Source organism: Rhinatrema bivittatum, chromosome 1 (assembly GCF_901001135.1).
Source record: "Rhinatrema bivittatum chromosome 1, aRhiBiv1.1, whole genome shotgun sequence".
Taxonomy (NCBI): domain Eukaryota; kingdom Metazoa; phylum Chordata; class Amphibia; order Gymnophiona; family Rhinatrematidae; genus Rhinatrema; species Rhinatrema bivittatum.
In genome coordinates, this window is record NC_042615.1 from 654,107,690 (window position 1) to 654,131,161 (window position 23,472).

At 46.8% G+C, this 23,472-nt stretch overlaps 1 protein-coding gene across 4 annotated transcripts in view; it reads left to right on the top strand.

The window, feature by feature from the left end:
- KIAA0825 (KIAA0825 ortholog) overlaps nt 1-23,472 on the top strand; it is a 1,025,579-nt gene that overhangs the window by 144,751 nt on the left and 857,356 nt on the right. For all 4 annotated transcript variants that reach the window (XM_029573181.1, XM_029573174.1, XM_029573199.1 and 1 more), the window contains one exon: nt 3,540-3,708. In XM_029573181.1, coding sequence (XP_029429041.1) covers nt 3,540-3,708 — 169 coding nt within the window. The remainder of the gene's footprint in view (nt 1-3,539; nt 3,709-23,472) is intronic.

The following is a 23,472-nucleotide window of genomic DNA, read 5'->3' on the forward strand; positions in this document are numbered from 1 at the left end:
GCCATGGGCTCTTTAAGAACCTCATCGTCGGGCGCATGCATGCCTAGAGGAGGACGAGGAGGATGGTGTCTAGTGCCCTTCCATGCCATATTGGATGGCACCTGAGGGATGAGGCCAGAGGCTGAATGTGGCAGGGGTCCGGCTCTGTCAGCAGTGCTCCCTGGTCAGCGGTGATATAGGGGTAGGTGAAACCAGTTGCAGTGGCCTGCAGTTATCAACCAATGTAACATCTGCATGCACATGTGTATGTGTGCCTGCCTCTATGTGTGCGTGTGTGTCTGTCTGTATGTGCATGTGTATGTATGCCTGCCTGAGTTCATCTGCCTGCCTTTATATGCATGTGTACATGCTTTCCTGTGTATGCATGTATGTGTGTGTGCCTATTTGTGCATGTATGTGTGTGCAGTTGTGTGTGTGGGTGTGTGTTTTTGTGCATACCTGCCTGCATGTGTCTGCCTGTGTGCACATGCTTGTGTGTACATACCTATGTGCGCATATGTATACCTGCCTGGGTGTGTGCCTGCCTTTGTGTACATGTTTCTGCATGTGCCTAACTGTGTGTATATGTGCACATGTGTGTGCATGCCTGTCTGCCTGTATGTGTATGCGTGTGTGCCTGCCTTTGCGTGCATATTTGTGCGTGTGTATCCCCTGTGTGTGTGTGTATGCTTGCACGTGCGTGTTTGCCTGTGCTTGCCTGTACGTATGTGTGTGCCTGCCTGTGTGTATATGTGCTTATGTGTGTTTGCGTGTGTATAAGTCTGACATGAAGAGCTTTGCAGACGGAGCAGATTGTTTTTCCAAAGTGCACCTTCCACTGTTCCAGGTGCAACCTGGTGGCCGAACAAGGACAGGACAGTGTGACTGGCTGACTGACCAACATGACCTAGGCCTTTTATATATATAGATGAGATTTTGTTAACTTTTAGCCCCCTGCCCCAGAATTTAGGGTAATTATCATATCAGTTTTTATGACTGACAGTGGAAATATCTTCAAAGGTGTACTAAGTTCTAGCATATACATCCTAGTCAATAGTTCTGTTGTAAAAATCTGAGCCTTTATTTTGGATTTTACTTAAATTTAGTATGCTTTTCACTTCTGTTAGTTGTGACACTACAAAATAAAATTTCTGCAAGAGCAGAATTGTTGAAATTTGAAGAGCTGAGACTTCACATTATGTATCAATTTAATTGCAGATGAATGTTAACACTTAACCTCTTGTTTCTGCCAAGTTAGTCCAGTATAGTCAAATCTAGTCATAGAAGTAGTAAGCCAGTGAGTGGCAAAGTTATCCAGATAATTTCAGCTGAATATTATTATTAGTAGTAGTATTAAAAATCAACTAACATTATCTTCCAAAGAATATACTTGGCTAAAGTTACTCGGGCAACTCTGACGCTCAGTGGTTTACTGAATATTAGAAAACAAATGATGTGGGCTGAGCATCCAGAACCTCCTCTCCTTTCCAATCTAAAAAGTGGGGGAGGTTGTGGGGAGAGGGAATTTTTGTTGGGCTTAGTTTATACCTACTGGACATTTCCTGGTCATGTGGTATATATCAGGACAGAATATGTACCATATGTTTCAGGCCCATTGTGTTAACTTTTGCAAAATTGTTAATAAACAGATTTAAGCATAAAAGAAAGTGGGACATCTTTTTCCCCCTCACCCCGCCCCCCCCCCCCCCCCCCCCCAACTCCCTGTACCTAGCAGAAGGAGAGGCTCTTTCCTCCTCCCTTAGGGTGAATATCTAAGTGCTGGGATCTGTCAGCTATGCCAGCCCTTAGATATTCAATTATTCACTTAACTCAAGTCAGCATTGTTTGGTTTTTTTTAACTGACTGCTGATCAATCTCTGTTAAGAACTCTACCTGCCAATAGCTGTCAGCTATATAGATATTCAACCCATGGGAGGAGGTAAGAGACTTTGGAGGGGATTGGGTACGGGTGTGCCCCACTTTTTAAAGAAAGGTAAGGAGAACTGGACATTTTGTTTTTATTATTATTATTTTAGGAATGGGGGTGGGATAAGGCCACTGCTAGCCTGCCATGTTCTTTTTTGTTTGTTTGCTTTTTTCATTTACCCAGCTAAATTTAAACCTGCAATTTTTCTGCCCAGAGTTAGGTGGGTAAGTTTATCCAGCAAGTGCTGGAAATCGGCAGTAGCTGAATAAATTTTCTAGCTGCAACCCTGGAAATCCCCCGCCCTGCCTCCTATTTTTATATCCTGCTAAGTGACAAAAGATTTTTGAACATACCTTTTCCACTTTTCTGAGTACTGTTTATTAGGGATGTGAATCGTTTTTTGACGATTTAAAACAATCGTCAGATATATTTTAAATCGTCAAAAATCGTTAAGAGTCGCGATACAATAGAAATTCCCCCGATTTATCGTCAAAAATCGTAAATCGGGGGAGGGGGAGAGTGGGGAAAACCGGCACACCAAAAGAGCCCCTAAACCCACCCCGACCCTATAAAACGAATCCCTTACCTTCCCCCACCCTCCCGAACCCCCCCCCCCCCCCAAAGCTTTTTACGAGGACCTGGTGGTCCAGTGGGGGCGCGGGGACCGATCTCCCGCTCTCGGTCCATCGGCGCCATTTTGGCTGCCACTCAAAAATGGCGCCGATGGCCTAATAAAAAAAAACAACCCACCCGACCCTTTAAAAATGACCCCTTAGCTTCCCCCACCCTCCCGATCCCCCCAAAACATTTTAAAATTACCTGGTGGTCTAGTGGTGGTCCCGGGAGCGATCTCCTGTTCTCAGGCCGTCGGCTGCCACTCATAAAGATGGCGCCGATGGCCCTTTGCCCTTACCATATGACAGGTATCCGTGCCATTGGCCGGCCCCTGTCACATGGTAGGAGCACTGACTGGCTGGCACCATCTTTAAAGATGGCTGGCACCATCTTTAAAGATGGCTGCCACCATCGTAAAGATGGCCGCCGCCAATTCCGATTCACATCACCCATATCACCCACGATCAGATTTTTTCCCCCCTCTAGCCGAACCCGATCGTTAAGACGAACGGGCACACGATTCACATCTCTACTGTTTATACGCAATTGTGATTGATTTTAATTGTTTAAAATTTGATCTTTGGGATTGTGTTATATTTTGATTAGAAATTATATTTATATTTGATCTTTGGGATTGTGTTATATTTTGATTAGAAATTTTCCAAGATTTCTGTTTTTTACCTTGGTGGTGTTGACTAATTTAAGAAAAACATCTAAAATCACTGCACTGTTTATTTCTTTACAAAGGAATCTATCTTGCAAAATATAAAAAATTCCATAATTTTTGGGTAAGGATGTTTGATCTGTCTTTCATTTGAAAAATATCCTACATCCTATTTTGGATTCATAATCCTCTTTCCTTTTTGTTGGGTGGCACGTGAACATTGTCAGGTTATATATTTTTTTTCTTTCTCATGTCAAATTCAGATATTTTGATGTTGTCATTTTGTGCCTTACGTATGTTAAAAAAAAATTTCAATAAAATAGTTAAAATAAGTCCCATTTTTTTTATTTTCAGTGTGGAACAATGTCTTCAGAAACTCCAGGAAGAAATAAATGAAAGTTGTACCAGCAAGTGGCTACAAAACACTGCTGACTGTCTTCAGTGGCTAAATAATTCCAGTTTCAGTTTACTTAAACCATCTTCTACTCCCCATGGACAGATGATAGAGTTTCTTACAGCCCTGGTAAACCTTTTTTATTTTCTTTTTAAATCAAACCTTGTTTTGTATCCATGCTCTGTTATACTGTGTACTCAGTTTTCTGGCTTCCTATTTGCTTTTGGGCTTTAAGCTTTTAATTTAATTATTGTTTGTCTATACTTTAATGCATTCTTTTAAAGTATTACAATTATGAAACACAGTAGAATCCATAACTTTACAACACCCTCCAGAGCAGAAGACCATTATGGCAGTGAAAGGGTTTTTCATTCTGATGAAAAAATAGTACAGAGCAACGTAAGGTAAAAATAATTTGTGCTTTGTCATGGTATGGAACAGGGATGTTCTCTGTCCTCTCTTCTTTTTCTTGCAATCAGACTCTTAACCATGAAATTACATAATCTAAAGGAAGGTAATGAAATTGGGATGGTCAGCTTGAAAATAAAGTCCCTTTATTTTATTTTTTTTTTATGAGGCTTTTCCCCCATATATTGGAATATGCTGAGTCTATTGAGACTTTATCAGGATTCACCATGAGCTTAGATAAATCTGAAGTGCTTCCTAAAAGAAAATAAGGGCCATGCTGGTTCAGGCCATAGTCCATCTTGAGCCTGTCTGGGCCAAAAGTACCTGGCAGTTCCCAGCAGTTAATTTGTTTGTTGTATCTCACCCCCAGAGAGAAGCACTGGCTTTCTCAAATCTACCTGGCTAATCATTGTTTATGGATTTTTCCTTCAGGATCTTGTCCAATCCTCTTTTGAACTCCACTATATTAGTTGCATTGTCAATTCGCCACTTTCTCATCCTTCTGGGACACATGGCGTCCTCAGTTCAGGTCACCCCAATGGCCCGCTTGGCCATGAGAGTCATGCAGTGGACTCTAAGGTCACAATGGACTCAATCCACTCAGCCCCTGTTGACCATTGTCCACGTAACCGACTCACTCCATCAGTCTCTCGCTTGGTGGAGAAATCAGGTCAATCTCCTCCAGGGCTTGCCCTTCCAGGCTCCATACCCGCAAATAACTCTCACCACCGATGCATACAACCTCGGCTGGGGAGCTCACGTGGCCGATTTGCAGACACAAGGATCTTGGTCTCCAGAGGAAGCCAAACGCCAAACACCAAATAAATTTCCTGGAGCTACGAGCAATCAGATATGCTCTCAGGGTATTTCAGGATTGCCTTTCCATTCAAGTCATCCTGATCCAGACGGACAACCAGGTGGCCATGTGGTACATCAACAAACAGGAAGGGATGGGCTCCTACCTTCTGTGTGAGGAAGCTGTGCAGATATTAGCGGAGGCCCTCTCCCACTCGATGTCCTTAAGGGCCACCTACTTGCCGGGAGTGGACAATGTGTTGGCAGACAAGCTAAGTCACACCTTTCAACCGCATGAGTGGTCTCTCAACCCCTCAGTAGCGAACTCGATCTTCCAACAATGGAGTTATCCTCAAATAGACCTCTTTGCGTCACCTCAAAATCGCAAAGTAGACAACTTCTTCTCTCTCACTCGCAGCCAACACTATCAACCAAGAGACGCGTTCTCCCTATCATGGGCAACCAGTCTCCTATATGCATTCTCTCCACTTCCACTTCTCTCGAAGACTCTCGTGAAGTTACATCAGGACAAGGGAACCATGATCCTGATAGCACCCCACTGGCCGCGCCAAGTGTGGTTTCCAATACTTCAGGATCTCTCCATTTGCAGGCACATTCCCTTGGGAAAGGACCCACTTCTAATTACTCAAAAGGACGGGTGCCTAAGCCACCCCAATCTTCAAGCCTTGTCCTTGACTGCATGGATGTTGAGAGGTTAATCCTTCAGCAACTTAACCTTTCTAAACCAGTTTCCCGTGTCTTGATTGCTTCACGGAAGCCTTCCACGAGAAAATCGTATTCTTACAAATGGACCAGGTTCACGTCATGGTGCTCTTCTCAATCCCTTGACCCCTTTACCTGTCCAATCATGAAGTTTCTGGACTATCTCTGGCGCTTGTCAGAGTCAGGTCTGAAAACTTCCTCCATCAGGATGCATGTCAGTGCGGTAGCCGCCTTCCATAAAGGTGTCTGGGATGTTCCCATATCAGTACAACCCCTTGTAACACGTTTTCTCAAAGGACAAGCAGGATGGTAGTCCTCACATATGGGTGACATCACAGGATGGAGTCCTGTACGGAAAACTTTTCTGTGAAAGTTTCCATAAAGCTTTGACTGACACTGGCATACTGAGTGCACCGAGCATGCTCAGCCTGCAATTATCCCTGTGACCACAGGTGTCTCCCTCAGTCTTCTATTTTCCGCTCTGCAGTAAGCATAGTGGTTAGGAGCTCTGTGAGAAATTCTAACACTTTTTCCACATGGAAACACTTAAACATTTACTTCACAAACACTTTTTCCCTGCACGGGTCTCCCTTCGCGTACATTTATTTGACGCTCGGTGAGTACTTTGCCCTGTTTTTCAGTCTGTTCCTGTCACCTCCCTGGCCTGTCGACCGACTGCGGCCTTCCCTCTCCTTATGTTTTCATAGTTAGCCACACATAGCCTGCGAGTGTCCGTCTATGTCACTCTGCCTGGTTATTAGCGCTAGTGGGACAGGGACTTCCACGGTTTCCGTTGCCGCCAGGGCCTCTGTCGAATCCAGGTCCTTCGATTTTCTCGGTATCCCCATCGCTACCATCTGTACCCCCTTCCAGACCGTCCTGCATTCTTCGATGCCATTGGTACCCCTCCCCCATGGTACATTGATGCCACCGTTCCCTGCATCGATTCTATCAGTGCCATCCATGTTTTTCATCCATGGCACTGATTTTTCCCTGGGTTTCATCAATGCCATCATTGCTCGGATGGATGTCATAGATGTATACTCTTGTGTCGTCGGTGCCATCGATACCTGAGTCGATGCCATCATCGCCCGGGGCACTTCCATCGATGCCAGGGTCATTTCCATCGATGCCATCATTTATTTTCCCTTCTTGGGACCTCAACCTAGTTCTGGGTGGGCTCATGAAACCACCATTCGAGCCTCTTCAATCCTGTGACCTTCGATATCTCACATGGAAAGTGATTTTCCTTTTGGCAATCACTTCGGCTTGCAGAGTTAGTGAATTACAGTCTCTAGTTACCTAACCGCCTTACACTAAACTTCTGCAGGACCGGGCAGTACTCCGCACTCACCCTAAATTCTTACCTAAGGTAGTTTCGGAGTTTCATCTCAATCAATCCATTATACTACCTACCTGTTTTCCTAGGCTCCATTCCAATCCAGGAGAGCAGGCTCTGCATATCCTTGACTGCAAACGGACTCTAGCGTTCTACCTAGACCGTACAGCTGCCCACAGGAAAAGCACTCAATTGTTTGTCTCTTTCCATTCTATCAAATTGGGGAAGCCTGTGGGTAAACAGACTTTCTCCTCCTGGTTGGTGGACTGCATATCCTTTTGCTATCAGCAAGCGGGCATTCCACTTCAAGACCGTGTTAAAGCACACTCTGTGAGGGCCATGGCGACTTCAGTAGCACACCTACGATCGGTGCCGCGTTCTGACATTTGTAGGGCTGCCACCTGGAGTTCTCTCCATAGTTTTACAGCCTTAGACAAAGCCGGACGACAAGATTCCATCTTCGGCCAATCTGTCCTGCGTAACCTATTCACAACTGGACGTACCAACACCCTTCCGCATGCCCGTTAGGTTTCAGGATGCCCTCTGCCAAATTCCACCCCAGTTGTTGTGCCTGTTGCACGTCTTGGGTACATTTGGTGCATACTCTGACATCCTCAGCTCGGTACTCACCCATATGTGAGGACTACCATCCTGCTTGTCCTGTAAGAAAGCAAATGTTGCTTACCTGTAACAGGTGTTCTCACAGGACAAGCAGGATGGTAGTCCTCACATATGGGTAACATCATCAGGATGGAGCCCAATCATGGGTCCCCCTTCAGTCTTCTTTTTTCCGCGCAGCAGTAGCCTCATGGTTTAGGAGCTCTGAAGAGATTCCTGACAGGAATTTTACTCGTGGAGTTAATTAAACTTAAATTGCCCCACAGGGGTCCCTCCTCTAACTTTTCTCAGGCCGCGGTACTCCGGTAAGTTTTTGACCATCTTTCGTCGATTACCGTCGAGTTTGGCCCTCGCGGCCTACTGGCCATTGACTGTACCGCGGCTCGATTTTTTTCTATGGCCATGGCATCGGGGTTTCGTTGGTGCCCAGACTGTACTTGTACCATATCTATCACAGACCCTCATGGAGTCCGTGTAATGTGTTTAGGCCGTGAGCATGATGTCCTGACTTGCACCAAATGTGCCCTCATGACACCAAAAGGTCGCAAAGCCAGAATGGAGAAGATGGGACTCCTCTTCCTTGCTCACACCCTGACGCCGTCCATCGCATCGACGTCATCGGAACTGGCACCGTCGAAGTCGCACCAACATCGACCTCCGTCCGGTGACCGTCCGCCATTGATGTCTTCACAGCCGTCGACTCCCATTACTCCCCCTCAAGATCGAGGGGATCGTAGGGAGAAACATCGGCATCGTAAGTCTCGGACCGTCGAGGGAGCAAAATCATCGACCTCGCCACCGTCCGAGCCACCATCGAAGAAGCCCCGTCCAGAAATGGCACCAACCATTCCTGCGACTGGGACATCGAGGCCACCCTCACCCGATTGGGGTTTGGGAGTCGCGATTCCGCCTGTAAAGGTGGTCCCTCCGACTGTGCCTCCGCCTCCCTCTTCCGTCACGGAGCCGGGGCTGCTTGCTCCAGGTCTCCGGGAAGAACTGGATTGGCTGGTCCAGGAGGTCATCGACAAGGCGATGCAACGGCTCCAGGTTCCTCCGGCACAGACACCGGCATCGAGAGTGGAACCGGCCACCGACATGATGACAGCAGCGCTGACACCACTGCTATCCCGGATGGAGGCGCTCATGACCACACTTCCACCGGTGATTCCCGGGTCTCCGATGGCTACGGTGCGCTCCCCGTTGACAGCTTCATCGGGAGGAGAAACACTGTTCCGCATTCCTCCTTCGAGAATATTGCCTCAGCCATAGATGCCATTTCGTCCATCACCACCGATTCATTCATTGGGAGCGATATGCACATCAGCGCCATCGATGCCTTCGATACCAGCACCGATGCCTTCCAGGCCATCCACGGTGCCCCCGGCGATTCCTTCAATTTTCTCGGAGCCTCAGCCGGGGCCTTCGTGTATCCAACCCCCTTCTCGTCCTACAGGTCAGTCTGCTGATCCTTATGACACCTGGGGTGATGATACTTCCAGAGACACCGATGACTTACCTTCACCTCCCTCTCCTACTGAAAGTAGAAAGCGTTCTCCTCCAGAGTACCTTTCTTTCATTAATTTTGTGAAGGAAATGTCTGAGTTGGCCCCTTTTCATCTTCAGATGGAGCAGGATGAGAGGCACCAGATGATGGAGCTCCTCCAATTCCTGGATGCCCCTAAAGTGATCACTTCTATTCCCGTTCATCAAGTTCTTCTTGATCTCCTCAAAAAGAACTGGGAAAACCCAGGATCCATTGCCCCAGTCCATAGAAAAGCTGACACTACCTATTTAGTACAGTCAGCCCTCGGCTTTCAAAAACCTCAGCTCGAACGCCACTCAGTTGTGGTGGAATCGGCTCAAAAGAAAGCAAAAAGGATGAAGCCTCATTCATCTACCCCTCCTGTTAAGGAACACAAGTTCCTAGACAATATTGGTCGACGAGTGTTCCAAGGGGCCATGCTCATCTCCAGAATTGCTGCTTACCAGCTGTATATGACCCAATACAATAAGGTCATTTTCAAGCAGATACAGGACTTCTCTGAAACCCTGCCTGACCAATTCCAACTACAGCTTCAAATGCTTGTCAACAAAGGGTTTGAGGCAGGAAAGCATGAGATAAGAACAGCTTACGATATCTTCTACACCTCTACTAGAGTGTCTGCAGCTGCCATTTCGGCAAGACGATGGGCCTGGCTCAAATCTTCTGACTTTCGGCCAGAAGTGCAAGACAGGCTATCTGACCTACCATGTGTAGGAGACAATCTGTTCGGTGAACAGATCCAGCAAATAGTGGCTGAATTAAAGGACCATCATGAGACCCTTAAACAGCTCTCATTGATACCTTCCGACTTCCCCTCAAGACAGCCCTTTAGGAAGGACTCTTAAGAAGTCATTCTTTCGTCCAAGGAAGTACTATCTTCCACCAGCAAGGTCCCGAACTACGAGGCCTTCCCAAAAACCTCAGCCTCGCCAGGCCCGGAAGCAAAAGCCGCAAGCAGCTCCCCAGCTGGTGCCTGCTTTAGGTTTTTGACTTTCACTTGCAGAGCAGCAGCCTGATTCCTCTGCCAAGCATACCAGTGGAAGGTCGATTGAGTGCCACATGCCGTGAAAGTGGAACAATCACAACTGACCAATGGGTGCTAGCAATAATTACTCAGGGTTACCACCTAAACTTTCTTGCTCTTCCACCGGACACACCACCTCTGCAAGCATTGAGAGTATCCGACCATTCTGTCCTTCTGGAGCAGGAGGTTTCCCTTCTTCTCCAGTTAGGAGCAATAGAACCCGTCCCTCTCTCGCAGCAAGGCCTAGGGTTCTATTCCCGGTACTTTATGATCCCCAAAAAATCCGGGGGAGTTTGTCCAATTCTGGACCTATGTGCTCTCAACAAGTACCTACAGCGAGAAAAGATCAAGATGGTAACCTTGGGCTAGCTTCTACCTCTTCTGCAAAGAGGAGACTGGCTCTGCTCTCTGGACCTTCAGGACGCATACACACACATTGCGATAACTCCAGCTCATCGCAAGTACCTCAGGTTTTTAGTAGGCCCAAAGCACTATCAATAGCGTGCTTCCGTTCGGCTTCCGTTCGGCCTAGCATCAGCACCACAAGTCTTCCGTTCGGCCTAGCATCAGCTTCCGTTCGGCCTAGCATCAGCACCACAAGTCTTTACCAAATGTCTCGTGAATGTCGCAGCTTTTCTCAGGAAAGAGGGTGTTCATGTCTATCCCTATCTGGACGACTGGTTAATCAGGGCTCCAACCCAGCAAGCTGCTCGGTTGTCCCTCAATTTGACCCTACACACTCTAATTTCTCTAGGATTTCTCGTCAATTACGAAAAATCCTATTTAGTCCCATCTCAAACCTTGTCGTTCATTGGGGCAAACTTGGACACCTTGCAGGCAAAAGCCTTTCTCCCTCAACAACGAGCGCTAACCCTCATGTCTCTCGCTCACCAGTTGCAGTCTCAGCATACAGCAACAGCTCGCCAATTCCTCGTCCTTTTAGGACACATGGCGTCCTCAGTCCATGTCACACCGATGGCCCGCCTGGCCATGAGGCTCATGCATTGGACTCTGAGGTCACAATGATTCAAGCTGTTCAGCCTCCATCGACCATTGTCCACATCACCGACTCACTCCGTCTGTCTCTCGCCTGGTGGACAAATCACAACAATCTCCTCCAGGGTCTACCCTTTCAAATGCCAGATCCTCAACTCATTCTCACCACCGATGCTTCCAACCTCGGGTGGGGAGCCGACATGGACAATCTACAGACACACAAGGATCTTGGTCTCCACAGGAAGCCAAACATCAAATAAACTTCCTAGAACTTTGAGCAATGCGATATGCTCTCAGGGCTTTTCAGGAACGCCTGTAAAATCACGTCATCCTGATTCAGACGGACAACCAGGTGGCCATATGGTACATCAACAAGCAGGGAGGCACAGGCTCCTTCCTTCTGTGTCAGGAAGCTGCGCAGATTTGGTCGGAAGCGCTCTCCCACTCGATGTACCTCAGGGCCACCTACTTGCCAGGAGTGGACAGTGTCTTGGCAGGCAAACTGAGTCGTGTCTTTCAGCCCACAAGTGGTCTCTCAACCCCTCGGTAGCGACCTCAATCTTTCGCCAATGGGGTACCCCCAGACAGACCTCTTTGCGTCCCCTCAGAACCACAAAGTGGACAACTACTGCTCCCTCATTCGGAGCGAGCGCTCTCAGCCCAGAGATGCATTCTTCCTCTCGTGGGCAACCGGTCTGCTCTATGCATTCCCTCCATTTCCTCTTCTTTCGAAGACTCTCGTGATGCTACGTCAGGACAAGGGAACCATGATCCTTTAAGCACCTCACTGGCCACGCCAAGTGTGGTTTCCTATACTCCAGGATCTCTCCATCCGCAGGCACATTCCGTTGGGAACGGACCCGCATCTGATCACTCAAAACGACGGATGCCTACGCCATCCCAATCTTCGGGCCTTGTCCCTGATGGCATGGATGTTGAAAGGTTAATCCTTCAACCACTTAACCTTTCAGATTCGGTTTCTTGTGTCCTGATTGCTTCGCGAAAGCCTTCCACAAGAAAATCTTATTCCTATAAATGGAAAAGGTACACATCATGGTGCACTTCGCAGTCCCTTGATCCCTTTTCCTGTCCAATCCTAAGCTTTTTGGACTATCTCTGGCATCTGTCAGAGTCAGGTCTAAAAACCTTTTCCATTAGAATGCATGTCAGTGCGGTAGCCGCCTTCCATAAAGGTGTCGGGGATGTTCCTATATCAGTACAATCCCTTGTAACACGATTTTTAAAGGGCTTGCTCCATATTAAGCCACCCTTACGTCCTCCGGCCCCTTCTTGGGGCCTTAACCTGGTTCTTGGTCGGCTCATGAAACCACCATTCGAGCCTCTTCACTCCTGTGACCTAAAATATCTCACATGGAAAGTGATTTTCCTTTTGGCTATCACTTCAGCTCGCAGGGTTAGTGAGTTTACAGGCCCTAGTTACCTATCCGCCTTACACTAAACTCCTGCAGGACCGGGCAGTAGTCCGCACTCACCCTAAATTTTTACCTAAGGTAGTTTCGGAGTTTCACATTAATCAATCCATCATACTACCTACCTTCTTTCCCAGGTCCCATTCCAATCCAGGGGAACAGGCTCTGCATACCCTTGACTGTAAACAGGCTCTAGCGTTCTACCTAGACCGTACAGTTGCCCACAGGAAGAGTACTCAGTTATTCGTCTCTTTCCATCCCAATAAATTAGGGCAGCCTGTGGGTAAGCAGACTCTCTCCTCCTGGTTGGTGGACTGCATATCTCTTTGCTATCAGCAAGCAGGCATTCCTTTTCAAGACCGTGTCAAAGCACACTCTGTGAGGGCCATGGTGACTTCAGTAGCACACCTAAGATCGGTGCCGCTTCCTGACATTTGCAGGGCTGCCACCTGGAGTTCTCTCCACACTTTCGCAGCCCACTGTTGCTTGGACAAAACCGGAAGACAAGATTCCATCTTCGGCCAGTCTGTCCTGTGTAACTTAATTTCAATGTGACGTACCTACACCCTTTCGCCTGCCCGGTGGGGTTCAGGATGCCCTCTACAAAATTCTACCCTAGTTGTTGTGCCTGTTGCACGCCGTTGGGTACATTTGGTGCATGTTCGGACATCCTCAGCTCGGTACTCACCCATATGTGAGGACTACCATCCTGCTTGTCCTGTGAGAAAGCAAATGTTGCTTACCTGTAACAGGTGTTCTCACAGGACAGCAGGATGTTAGTCCTCACGAAACCCGCCCGCCGCCCCGCGATGTTGGGTTCATAACGTTTTGTTATTTTATTTTCGGCACTGCCTGTAGCGTTCAAATAAGACTGAAGGGGGACCCAGGCTGGCTGCAGGATTAGTGCTATGCTGGGCATTGCCCAGTAGGGGCCAGTCAAAGTTCTGGAAACTTTGACAGAAGTTTTCCGTGATTGGGCTCCATCCTGATGATGTCACCCATATGTGAGGACTAACATCCTGCTGACCTGTGAGAACACCTGTTACAGGTAAGCAATATTTGCTATATTCTTCCCTGTGTTCCCCTTTTTGGAAACCTTAGGATCTTCTTTCCTTCCACTGTCCAATGCAGCAAATCAAAAAATTGCAACAATCCACGTAGTGAGAAAAATATAATTTAACACAAAATAGCACCCACTACTTATCCGTAAATAATTATAGTGAAAACACTACATATCACTTCAATAAAGAAAAAATGTTTGAAAGAGCAAAGAGGTGGTTTCATATATATAGTTGTTAATTGTACTTGCCAGGTTACCTTAAACAAACATAGGAATAATCATTAACAAACCTCTAACCTCCTATTAATTTAAAAATCAGTGTAGTGTCTCAAACATGATACTCCATCAAAAGTGATACATCAAAGCTGTAGTCTTGAATAAAGTATAATATAAACTTTTTATTTGTAAATAGAACTAGGCATTAAATATTAGAATGAACTTGTGTAGAAACAGATCTACTTAGCCAACTAATTATGCTTCCAGCGTAGCCGACGTAGCCTAGTTTTGAAACAACATTCCTTATTCCGAAGCCCGACACAGCCCAAAGAATAATAAACTTTCATCAGGCTTCTTAACAAGTCACACCTACAAACACAGTGAAATAGCCAACATTCTTGCATAAGGTTCTTTGCAATTCAGATGTACAACTGAATGAATGAATCCAAATTGCCTGTACTATCTGGTAATAAGCCAGTAGTGAATACAAATAGAAATACAAATAAAATCATTTAAAATATCATCTGTTTCTGAATGCCAGAAAAATAAGATTGAAGAAGTAAAATGTGTAGCACTTAATGAAGATATAATGGGCATTTCAGAGACATGGTAGAAGGAGGATCACCAATAGACCAGAGAGATATCAACGTACAAATTATATCAACATGATAGAACAGATCATATTGGTGGAGGGGTCGCACTGCATGTTAAGGATGACATAGTTTCAAGAAGGGTAAACATTCTGCGGGAAACAAACTGCACTCTATATTCCTTATGTATTGAAATTCCTAGTGAGGTGGAGATGAGTACAATAGTGGGGGTACAATTGTCCATCTGACCAAGATAGTATTTCACTGACTGATTTTTTATCAGAGATTAGACAAGCTAATGAAATTATCAACACGTCTCTCTCAGGCCTCTCTGCCGCACCCTTCTCTGGCTCTTCACTGCTGCTTTTTCCATAGGCCAAACAATGCTATATCCAGCAGGCCATTCTGTTCTGCCCTCTTCAGGGCAGTCTGTGTTGCCTTCTCCTGACCAGACTATGAAACTCCATCAGAAGCTCTTTGGTGTCTCAGACTCAGTGAGTTCAGGTTCATTCACCTAGTATTCATCCTGTTCTTCCAACACAAGGTCTGTTTTGGCTTCAGCCCCTTGGCTGCTTTAGCTCCTTCTGACGTGAAGTTGCAGCCATATGATTCACTCAGCTGCTGTGCACCCTCTGCTTCCAGCTTTATTTCTGCCCAACAAGCAGTTATAAGTGCCTATTGTACTTCCCCGAAAACCTCATATTTCAGGGCATTTTAATGCAGTCATCTCTGACTTTTTATTAAGTTCTGTTGCAGTTGCTTCTGTTCTTCCATGATGTTTTGCAATATATCTTCCATTTCTTTTTCTCTAGTGTAGAGTAGGCTGCCTTTCTGCTGAAGGGTCACACCCTGCTCAGTCACACACAGACACAACTCTGAAAGATTCACTTATGTAGGGACCATGCCCTGTTTAAACAAGTCTCTCTTTTTCTCTGGGGAAAGGTAAAAAAATAAATAAATAATCCTGCTTTTCCAGCCACTTATTCACTGATAACAGAATACACAAGTCAAACTGACCCCTTTACTTGCAGCTGTATATTTATCTCTGCTTTTGCTTTCAGGCCCTAAGATACAGCTCCATGTATTGAAGAAAACTGTAAACTGTTTGGATTTGTGATCCTCCCTGAGCCACAGTCTCTTACAGTTTTCAGTATGCTGTGCTCTCCTGTGCTCTGTACCTTGTTTAGAGCCACAGGTCCTCTACTCAATTCTTTGTGTTCAAAAAGAAAATATATATTTTTATTTTCTCACAGGACAAGCAGGATGGTAGTCCCCACATAAACATGACATCACAGGATGGTCCCAATCATGGAACATTTTTGTCAAAGTTTCTAGAACTTTGACTGGCACCTACTGGGCATACCCAGCATGGCACTAACTCTGCATCCAGCAGGGGTCCCCCTTCAGTCTCTTTTTTTCCGCACAGTAGTAGCCACGTGGGTTAAGGAGCTCTCTAGAGATTCCTGACAGGAATTTTCCTCACGGAACTTCTTTCAAAAATTTTCAAAACATTCTACCCCATAGGGATCCCCCTATTGATATCCTTATTCTGCGGTCGAAAGGTAAGGCTTTACCCTCGATCGCGGTCGATTCCCGTCGAGTTTTCCCTTTGGGGCCTATTGGCCATCGACCGCACCGCAGCTAAATTTTTCTCAAAGCCATGGTGTCGGGTTTTCGTCGGTGCCCCGATTGTGCTCGGACAATGTCCATCACAGACCAGCATAGAGTTTGTGTATTATGCTTGGGGTCCGGCCATGATACCCTAACTTGCACCAAATATGCCCAAATGACGCCAAAGGGCCATAAAGCCAGCTTAGAAAAGATGGAGTTTCTTTTTCATTCAAAACCCACGACTCCATCGACCGCTTCGACTTCGTCTGAGCCAGTGACATCAACTTCTCGCCAGCAGAGGGACACCGGTGCTGCCCGACCGGCATCAATTACTCCAAAGGTGTCGACTTCTTCCTCATCGCCTCAGGAGAAGGACCATGGAGAACATTGTGAAAAGCGTCGTCACCGCATGGGAAGGCTCAGTCCGCTGATCCAGGCAAACCCTCGGCATCGGTGTCGACAGAGCCACCGACAAAGAAATCCCATCCAGAGAAGGCCCCATCCTCCTCGGTGACCGGGTCACCGAGTCGTTCCCCACCTTCATCGGTGCAGGGAGCTGCGACTCCAATTTTACTGGTGGATCCTCTGGCTATGCCTCTATTGCCTCCTGCTCTGGAACCGGGGTTGCATGCCCCAGGCTTCCGTGAGGAATTGGATCGAGCCGGTCACCGATCTGATTCCCATGGTGCTCGCACCACTACTGGGTAGATTGGATGTGTCGATCGGTGCCCTTCCACCACTGGAACCAAGGACACCGGTATGTCCTCTTCCTTTGATGCCGATACCTTTGTCATCGTAAGGTGAAGAAACACCAATACCCATACTGCCATCTGGAATTCTGCCACCGACTCATCCATCAATGTTGCCGGTTCCATCGGTGCCTCTATCGATGCCATCAGTGCCTCTTCCAATGCCGTCGATGCCTAGGCCTGGCTTTTCAAGAGAAACCACAAATCAAAAGCAAAGGGTATCACTGGTCAAAATTCATACACATTAAAGTAATGAACCACATATGTCAAACCAAAAAGAACTCAATTTGTAGGACCTATAACTCGATGAGTTTGGCTATCATTCAAACTCATTCAAACTCATACTTGGGTACAACGGTCCATTTACTTGAATTCAAGACCGCCATGAAGAATAACAGATGCAACCACGAGAGCATTTTAAAGCAATGATGGAATGAAGCTGAACTGAAGTTTTGCGTCCTGGTAATGAAAAACCTCTCCGGACGAGTTGCTTGCCCCTGAAGCAGGACCCGGTGTGGTCCGAAACACGACCGTGTCGGGACACTTTTTGGAATGGACCTTTGTTACTTACAACTAAGATGAGTATCTCTTTATCATTGATGAGCGTATGAGACTATAAGAAGACAGAGGTGACATTATTTCTGCGAGCATTATCGTTTTAGTGAGTTTGTAGTGTTATGCAAAACGGGTGATTTGCGATTATTATGCCATAACACATCCGCAAGGATTTGCAAGGACACCTAATGTGTGTGTGTGTGTGTGTGTCAGCTTCAGTTCATTGATACAGCATTTTATTGAAAAAGAACTTTTTTGAGTCCTATAAAACAAAAAAACTAAAAAATTGGTTTTGGATTAATAAAGTAAATGGACCGTTGTACCCAAGTATGAGTTTGAATGATAGCCAAACTCATCGAGTTATAGGTCCTACAAATTGAGTTCTTTTTGGTTTGACATATGTGGTTCATTACTTTAATGTGTATGAATTTTGACCAGTGATACCCTTTGCTTTTGATGTGTGTTTACAGTGTGAGGGTTCTGGAATACGTTTGGGCTTATTTTGTGTGCCTTCAAGAGTAACACAGTTTCTTCTCTCTGAAGACCCTCAAGGAGCTGGTAATCAACCTTATAATCCTTGGACTGATGATTCTTCTCAGGATACAGATGATCTGCCTTCAGAGCCCTCTCTTCCTGAAGGGAGAAGGCATTCTCCTCCAGAGGATCTGTCCTTTATTAACTTCTTTAAAGAAATGTCTGAGACAATTCCATTTCAGCTTCAGACAGAAGAGGATTCATGGCACAAGATGCTGGAAGTACTCCAGTTCCTTGATGCTCCTAAGGAAATCATGTCTATTCCTATTCATGAAATCCTAATTGATCTTCTAAAGAGGAATTGGGAGCACCCAGGCTCGGTTCCGCCTGTCAACTGTAAGAAATGCCACCTATCTTGTACAGTCAGCTCCTGGGTTACAAAGGTCACAACTGGACCATCACTCGGTGGTTGCGGAATCAGCCCAGAAAAAGGCACGGCGTTCGAAACCTCATTCTTCCATACCTCCAGGGAAGGATCAAAAATCCCTAGATGCTTTTGGCAGACGGGTCTTTCATGGCTCAATGCATATATCTCGCATTGCTTCCTACCAGTTATACATGACCCAGTATAACAGAAACATTTTTAGGAAGATCTAGGATTTCTCTGAATCTTTACCTGACAAGTTCCAGGATGAGTTTAATGCTCTGGCTCAAAAAGGCCTGGATGCAGGCAAGCATGAGGTCCATGCTGTGTACGACATATTTGACACTGCCTCTAGGGTGTCCGCAGTGGGGATTAGTGCAAGAAGGTGTGGGCCTGGTTGAAATCCTCCAACCTAAGACCAGAGGTACAGAACAGGTTGGCTGACCTGCCCTGTGCTGGTGGTGATCTCTTCAGAGACAAGATCCAAGAGACTGTGGCGTAGCTAAAGGACCACCATGAAATGCTGCGTCAACTTTCTTCAGTGCCTGCTGATTTCTCGTCCACCTCTAAGAGGACATTCAGACGAGACTCTAAGCGGCCGGCCTACAAACCAAGAAGGTATTATCCTCCGGCTTCCCGAGGTTGTCCTTCCAAGCCTTATCAAAAAGGTCAGTCCAGACAATCCCGACCTCAGAAGACCCAGCCAGCTCCTCAGCTGGGACCTGTGTCAGGGTTTTGACTCCTCCCTGGAGAGCATATGCCAACGTCCTCTTCCATCTGTACTGGTCGGCGGTCGATTGTGCCACTTCACCAACATTTGGCATGCAGTCACCACCGATTAGTGGGTGCTTGCGGTAGTCACTCAGGGTTACCACCTCAACTTCCTGACTGTACCGGCGGACTCCCCATATTGGCTGAAGTGGGGATCGTCCGACCACTTTCCCCTTCTAGAAAAGGAGGTTTCAACCCTCCTCCAGTTCCGGGCAATAGAACCAGTGCCCCTCTCCCAAGAGGGGCAGGGGTTCTATTCCTGGTATTTTCTCATCCCAAAAAAGTCAGGTGGCGTTCGTCCAATCCTGGACCTTCGCACCCTAAACAAGTATCTACAAAGGGAAAAGTTCAAGATGGTAACCTTGGTCTCTCTACTTCCTCTTCTACAAAGAGGGGATTGGCTGTGTTCTCTGGATCTCCAAGATGCATACACACACATGTCAATTATTCCATCTCATTGCAAATTCCTACGATTCCTGGTCGGCCCTCGCCACTTCCAGTACCGTGTACTACCATTCGACCTGGTGTCCGGTCCAGAGTCTTTACCAAGTGCCTCGTGGTGGTCGCAGCTTTCCTCAGGAGTCAGGGTGTCCATGTCTACCCTTATCTCGACGATTGGTTGATAAGGACTCCGACTCAACAAGCCGCATTGGCGTCCTTGCGTCTCACTCTCCATACCCTGATCTCCCTAGGGTTTCTAATCAGCTATCCCAAATCTAAGATAGTTCCATCCCAAACCCTATCCTTTATAGGGGCTGACCTAAACACTATACAGGTGAAATCCTTCCTCCCTCAGGATCTGGCGCATCATTTACAGACTCGAGTATCTTCAACTTCCTCATACTGCTGGACCACTTGGCGTCTGCGGTGCATGTCACTCCGATGGCCCGCCTAGCCATGAGAGAGTAATGCATTGGACCCTAAAATCCCAGTGGGTTCAAGCTTGTCAACCAATGTCCAGCATTATTCACGTTACCACACAGCTCCGCCTATCGCTCTGTTGGTGGATACAACACTCCAGTCTACTACAAGGCCTTCCGTTTCAGGCTCCAGAACCTCAAATTACCTTGATGACAGACGCCTCCATGTTGGCGACCTACAGTCCTAGGGAACCTAGTCTCCAGAGGAAGCCAAACATCAGATAAATTTCCTGGAGCTTCAGGCGATCAGATATGCCCTCAAGGTTTTTCAGGATCGCCTTTCGAACAAGGCCATCCTGATTCAAACCGACAATCAGGTGGCGATGTGGTACATCAACAAGGAAGGGGGAACGGGCTCCTACCTCCTGTGTTAGGAAGCTGCACAGATATGGGCGTGGGCCCTTTCCCACTCAAAGTGCTTCACAGCCATCTACTTGCTGGGCGTGGACAATGTGTTGGCAGACAAGTTGAGTCGCACGTTTCATCCGCACAAGTGGTCTCTCAACCCCACAGTAGCGGACACAATATTCCAACATTGGGGTTACCCTCACATAGACCTCTTTGCGTCAGTTTACATCCAGAAAGTAGAAAGCTTCTGCTCTCTAACTCGCAGCCACCACTCGCAACCGAGGGACGCTTTCACCCTCTCGTGGGCCAGTGGTCTCCTCTATGCGTACCCTCCACTTCCACTCATATCAAAGACTCTCGTGAAGTTACGGAGGGACAAGGGCGTAATGATCCTGATAGCCCCTCACTGGCCACGCCAAGTGTGGTTCCCAATTCTCCAGGACCTATCGGTACGCCGGTACATTCCTCTGAGGATGGATCCGCTTCTGATATCTCAGAACGATGGATACCTGTGACACCCCAACCTTCAGGCCCTATCTTTACCTGCCTGGATGGTGAAAGGTCAATACTCCAATCTCTTAACCTTTCAGAGTCGGTGTCCCGAGTCCTGGTAGCTTCACGAAAGCCTTCCACGAGAAGGTCTTATCATTCTAAATAGAAGAGGTTTACTGTCTGGTGCACTTCCATGTCCATAGACGCCTTCACTTGTTCCATGGCGAAGTTTCTGGACTATCTCTGGCACCTGTCAGAGCCAGGCCTGAAAACTTCCTCCATCAGGGTGCATGTCAGCGTGGTAGCCGCGTTTCATAAGGGAGTGAGAGATGTCGCTATTTCAATACAACCCTTAGTAACACGCTTCATGAGAGGCTTGCTTCACTTAAAACCTCCACTGCGCCCTCTGGCCCCTGCTTGGGACCTTAAAGTGGTTTTGGGGCGGCTTATGAAACCTCCGTTTGAGCCTCTCCACTCTTGTGATCTTTCTTCTTGCTATGCCCTCCGCTCGCAGAGTTAGTGAGTTGCAGGCTTTAGTTACCTATCCGCCTTACACTAAATTTCTGTATGACAGGGTAGTGCTCCGTACTCATCCTTACTTTTTTTACCAAAGGTAGTATCGAAATTTCATATTAATCAATCCATCAGCCTACCTACCCTTTTTTTCCCAGGCCCCATTCCAACCCAGGAGAACAGGCTCTGCATTCCTTGGACTGCAAACGTGTGACCTAGCCTTCTATCTAGACCACATGTCGGCCCACAGGAAATCCACTCAATTGTTTGTTTCTTTCGACACCTTCAAATTGGGAAATCCTGTGGGAGAGCGGACTTTATTTCTTTTTGCTCCCAGCAAGCAGGCATTCCGCTGCAAGACTGTGTGAAAGCACACTCTATCAGGGACATGGTGGCATCAGTGGCGCGCCTCCGTTCGGTGCAGCTTGCTGATATTTGTAAGGCTGCTAACTGGAGTTCTCTCCATACCTTCGCAGCCCATTACTGCTTAGATAAGGCTGGCAGACAAGATTTCATCTTAGGCCAATCTGTTCTTCGCAACTTGTTTTCAGTTTAACTACCCAACATCCTTCCACCAACCCATTCAGGGTTTCAGGATGCCCTCCTTACCAAATTTCACCCCTGTGGTTGTGCCTGTTGCACATCTTTTGGGTGCATTTGGTGTATTGCTTGGGCATCTTCAGCTCGGTACTCACTCATATATGAGGACTACCATCCTGCTTGTCCTGTGAGAAAGCAGAGTTGCTTACCTGTAACAGGTGTTCTCACAGGACAGCAGGATGTTAGTCCTCACGAAATCCGCCTGCCACCCCACGTAATTGGGTTCGCTTACGTTTTCTTATTTTATTTTTCACACCTACTTTTTACTATAAGACGAGACTGAAGGGGGACCCCTTCTAGATGCAGGGTTAGTGCCATGCTGGATATGCCCAGTAGGTGCTAGTCAAAGTTCTAGAAACTTTTACAAAAGTGTTCCGTGATTGGGCTCCATCCTGTGATGTCACCCATATGTGAGGACTAACATTCTGCTGTCCTGTGAGAACACATGTTACAGGTAAGCAACTCTGCTTTTTCAACTATTCTACTTCAGTGAGCTCCCTGAGCCACACCCTTTTACTCTCTTCAGTGTTCTGTTGCATACTTCACCACTGCGTTACCTACAAACTATTTCTTTGGCAGGCTTTTTACACAACAAAAATTTCTCTTCTCTTCTTCTCCTCCCCTTGGAGACTTTGATTTTCTCTGTGCTTGAACTGACACTATATGTGGGATAGCAGAGTCAAATCTGTACAGGCTGGAGCAGGAACCATGCTGACTCCAGTCTTTCTTCATGCAACTTTCAGCAAAATTACATAACAGTAGACTGCCTACCTTTACAGTATGTTCAGAACGTAAACTTCCAGAGAGGGTCAGGAGCTTCTGCTCATGGAGATGCGGGTCCTCCTAATCCCAGCTGGGCTCACATTCTTACCCCCCTTTCAGCAGGGTCCCACCCACAGGGCTCTCTTTTACTGTAGGATTTGAGGTGGGCAGGCTAGATGCCTGGTCCTGCACAAGTTAAGGAGGGTTTTTAGGTGCACTCCTTCACAAAGCTGTTCTATCTCGTTTTTTAAAGTTTATGCCAACAGCCTGGGTTCCACTGGTTAAGGTGGAGCCCAATCCATCTGAATAGGATCCCCTCTTCCCTAATTTCTAACAAATCTAATGCTCTCTTCACTGCACAATCGTGTTATCAACACATTGAGACTCTGGAACTTGGCCTGCCTCTGGAGTCCTGCACGTGCAGCAGAAAGCATTCCTGAGAACACAACCATGGATATTCTGGATTTCAATTTCCTACTTAAGAGCCTAAATTCAGCCTCCAAAACCTACTTCTTGTACTTTCCTATGTCATTGATACCCACATGTACCATGATAGCCAGCTCCTCTCCAGTACTTTACAATCTTATCTAGGAGGCACATGAGGTCAGATACCTTCACACCAGGCAGACAAATGAACAAGCAATCCTCATGCCTATCATTCACCCAGCTATTTTCCTAATGATCGAATCACCCACTCCAACAATTGTTCTAACCCTTCCGCTCCTGTGCATGGGCCTCTGGAAACACATCTTCATTGCAAGAGGGTAAAGCATCAACTGGAGGTAAGGTCCTAGCTACAGGATCATTTCCTGCCACACAAAGTGATGGTTTTCTGACAGGTGACCTTGCTCCTCCAAAGCAGCATAAGGTTGACTGGAGATAGAACTCTTCTACTGTGTCCCTGACATTTTCCATTAATTGCCTCAGCTCTT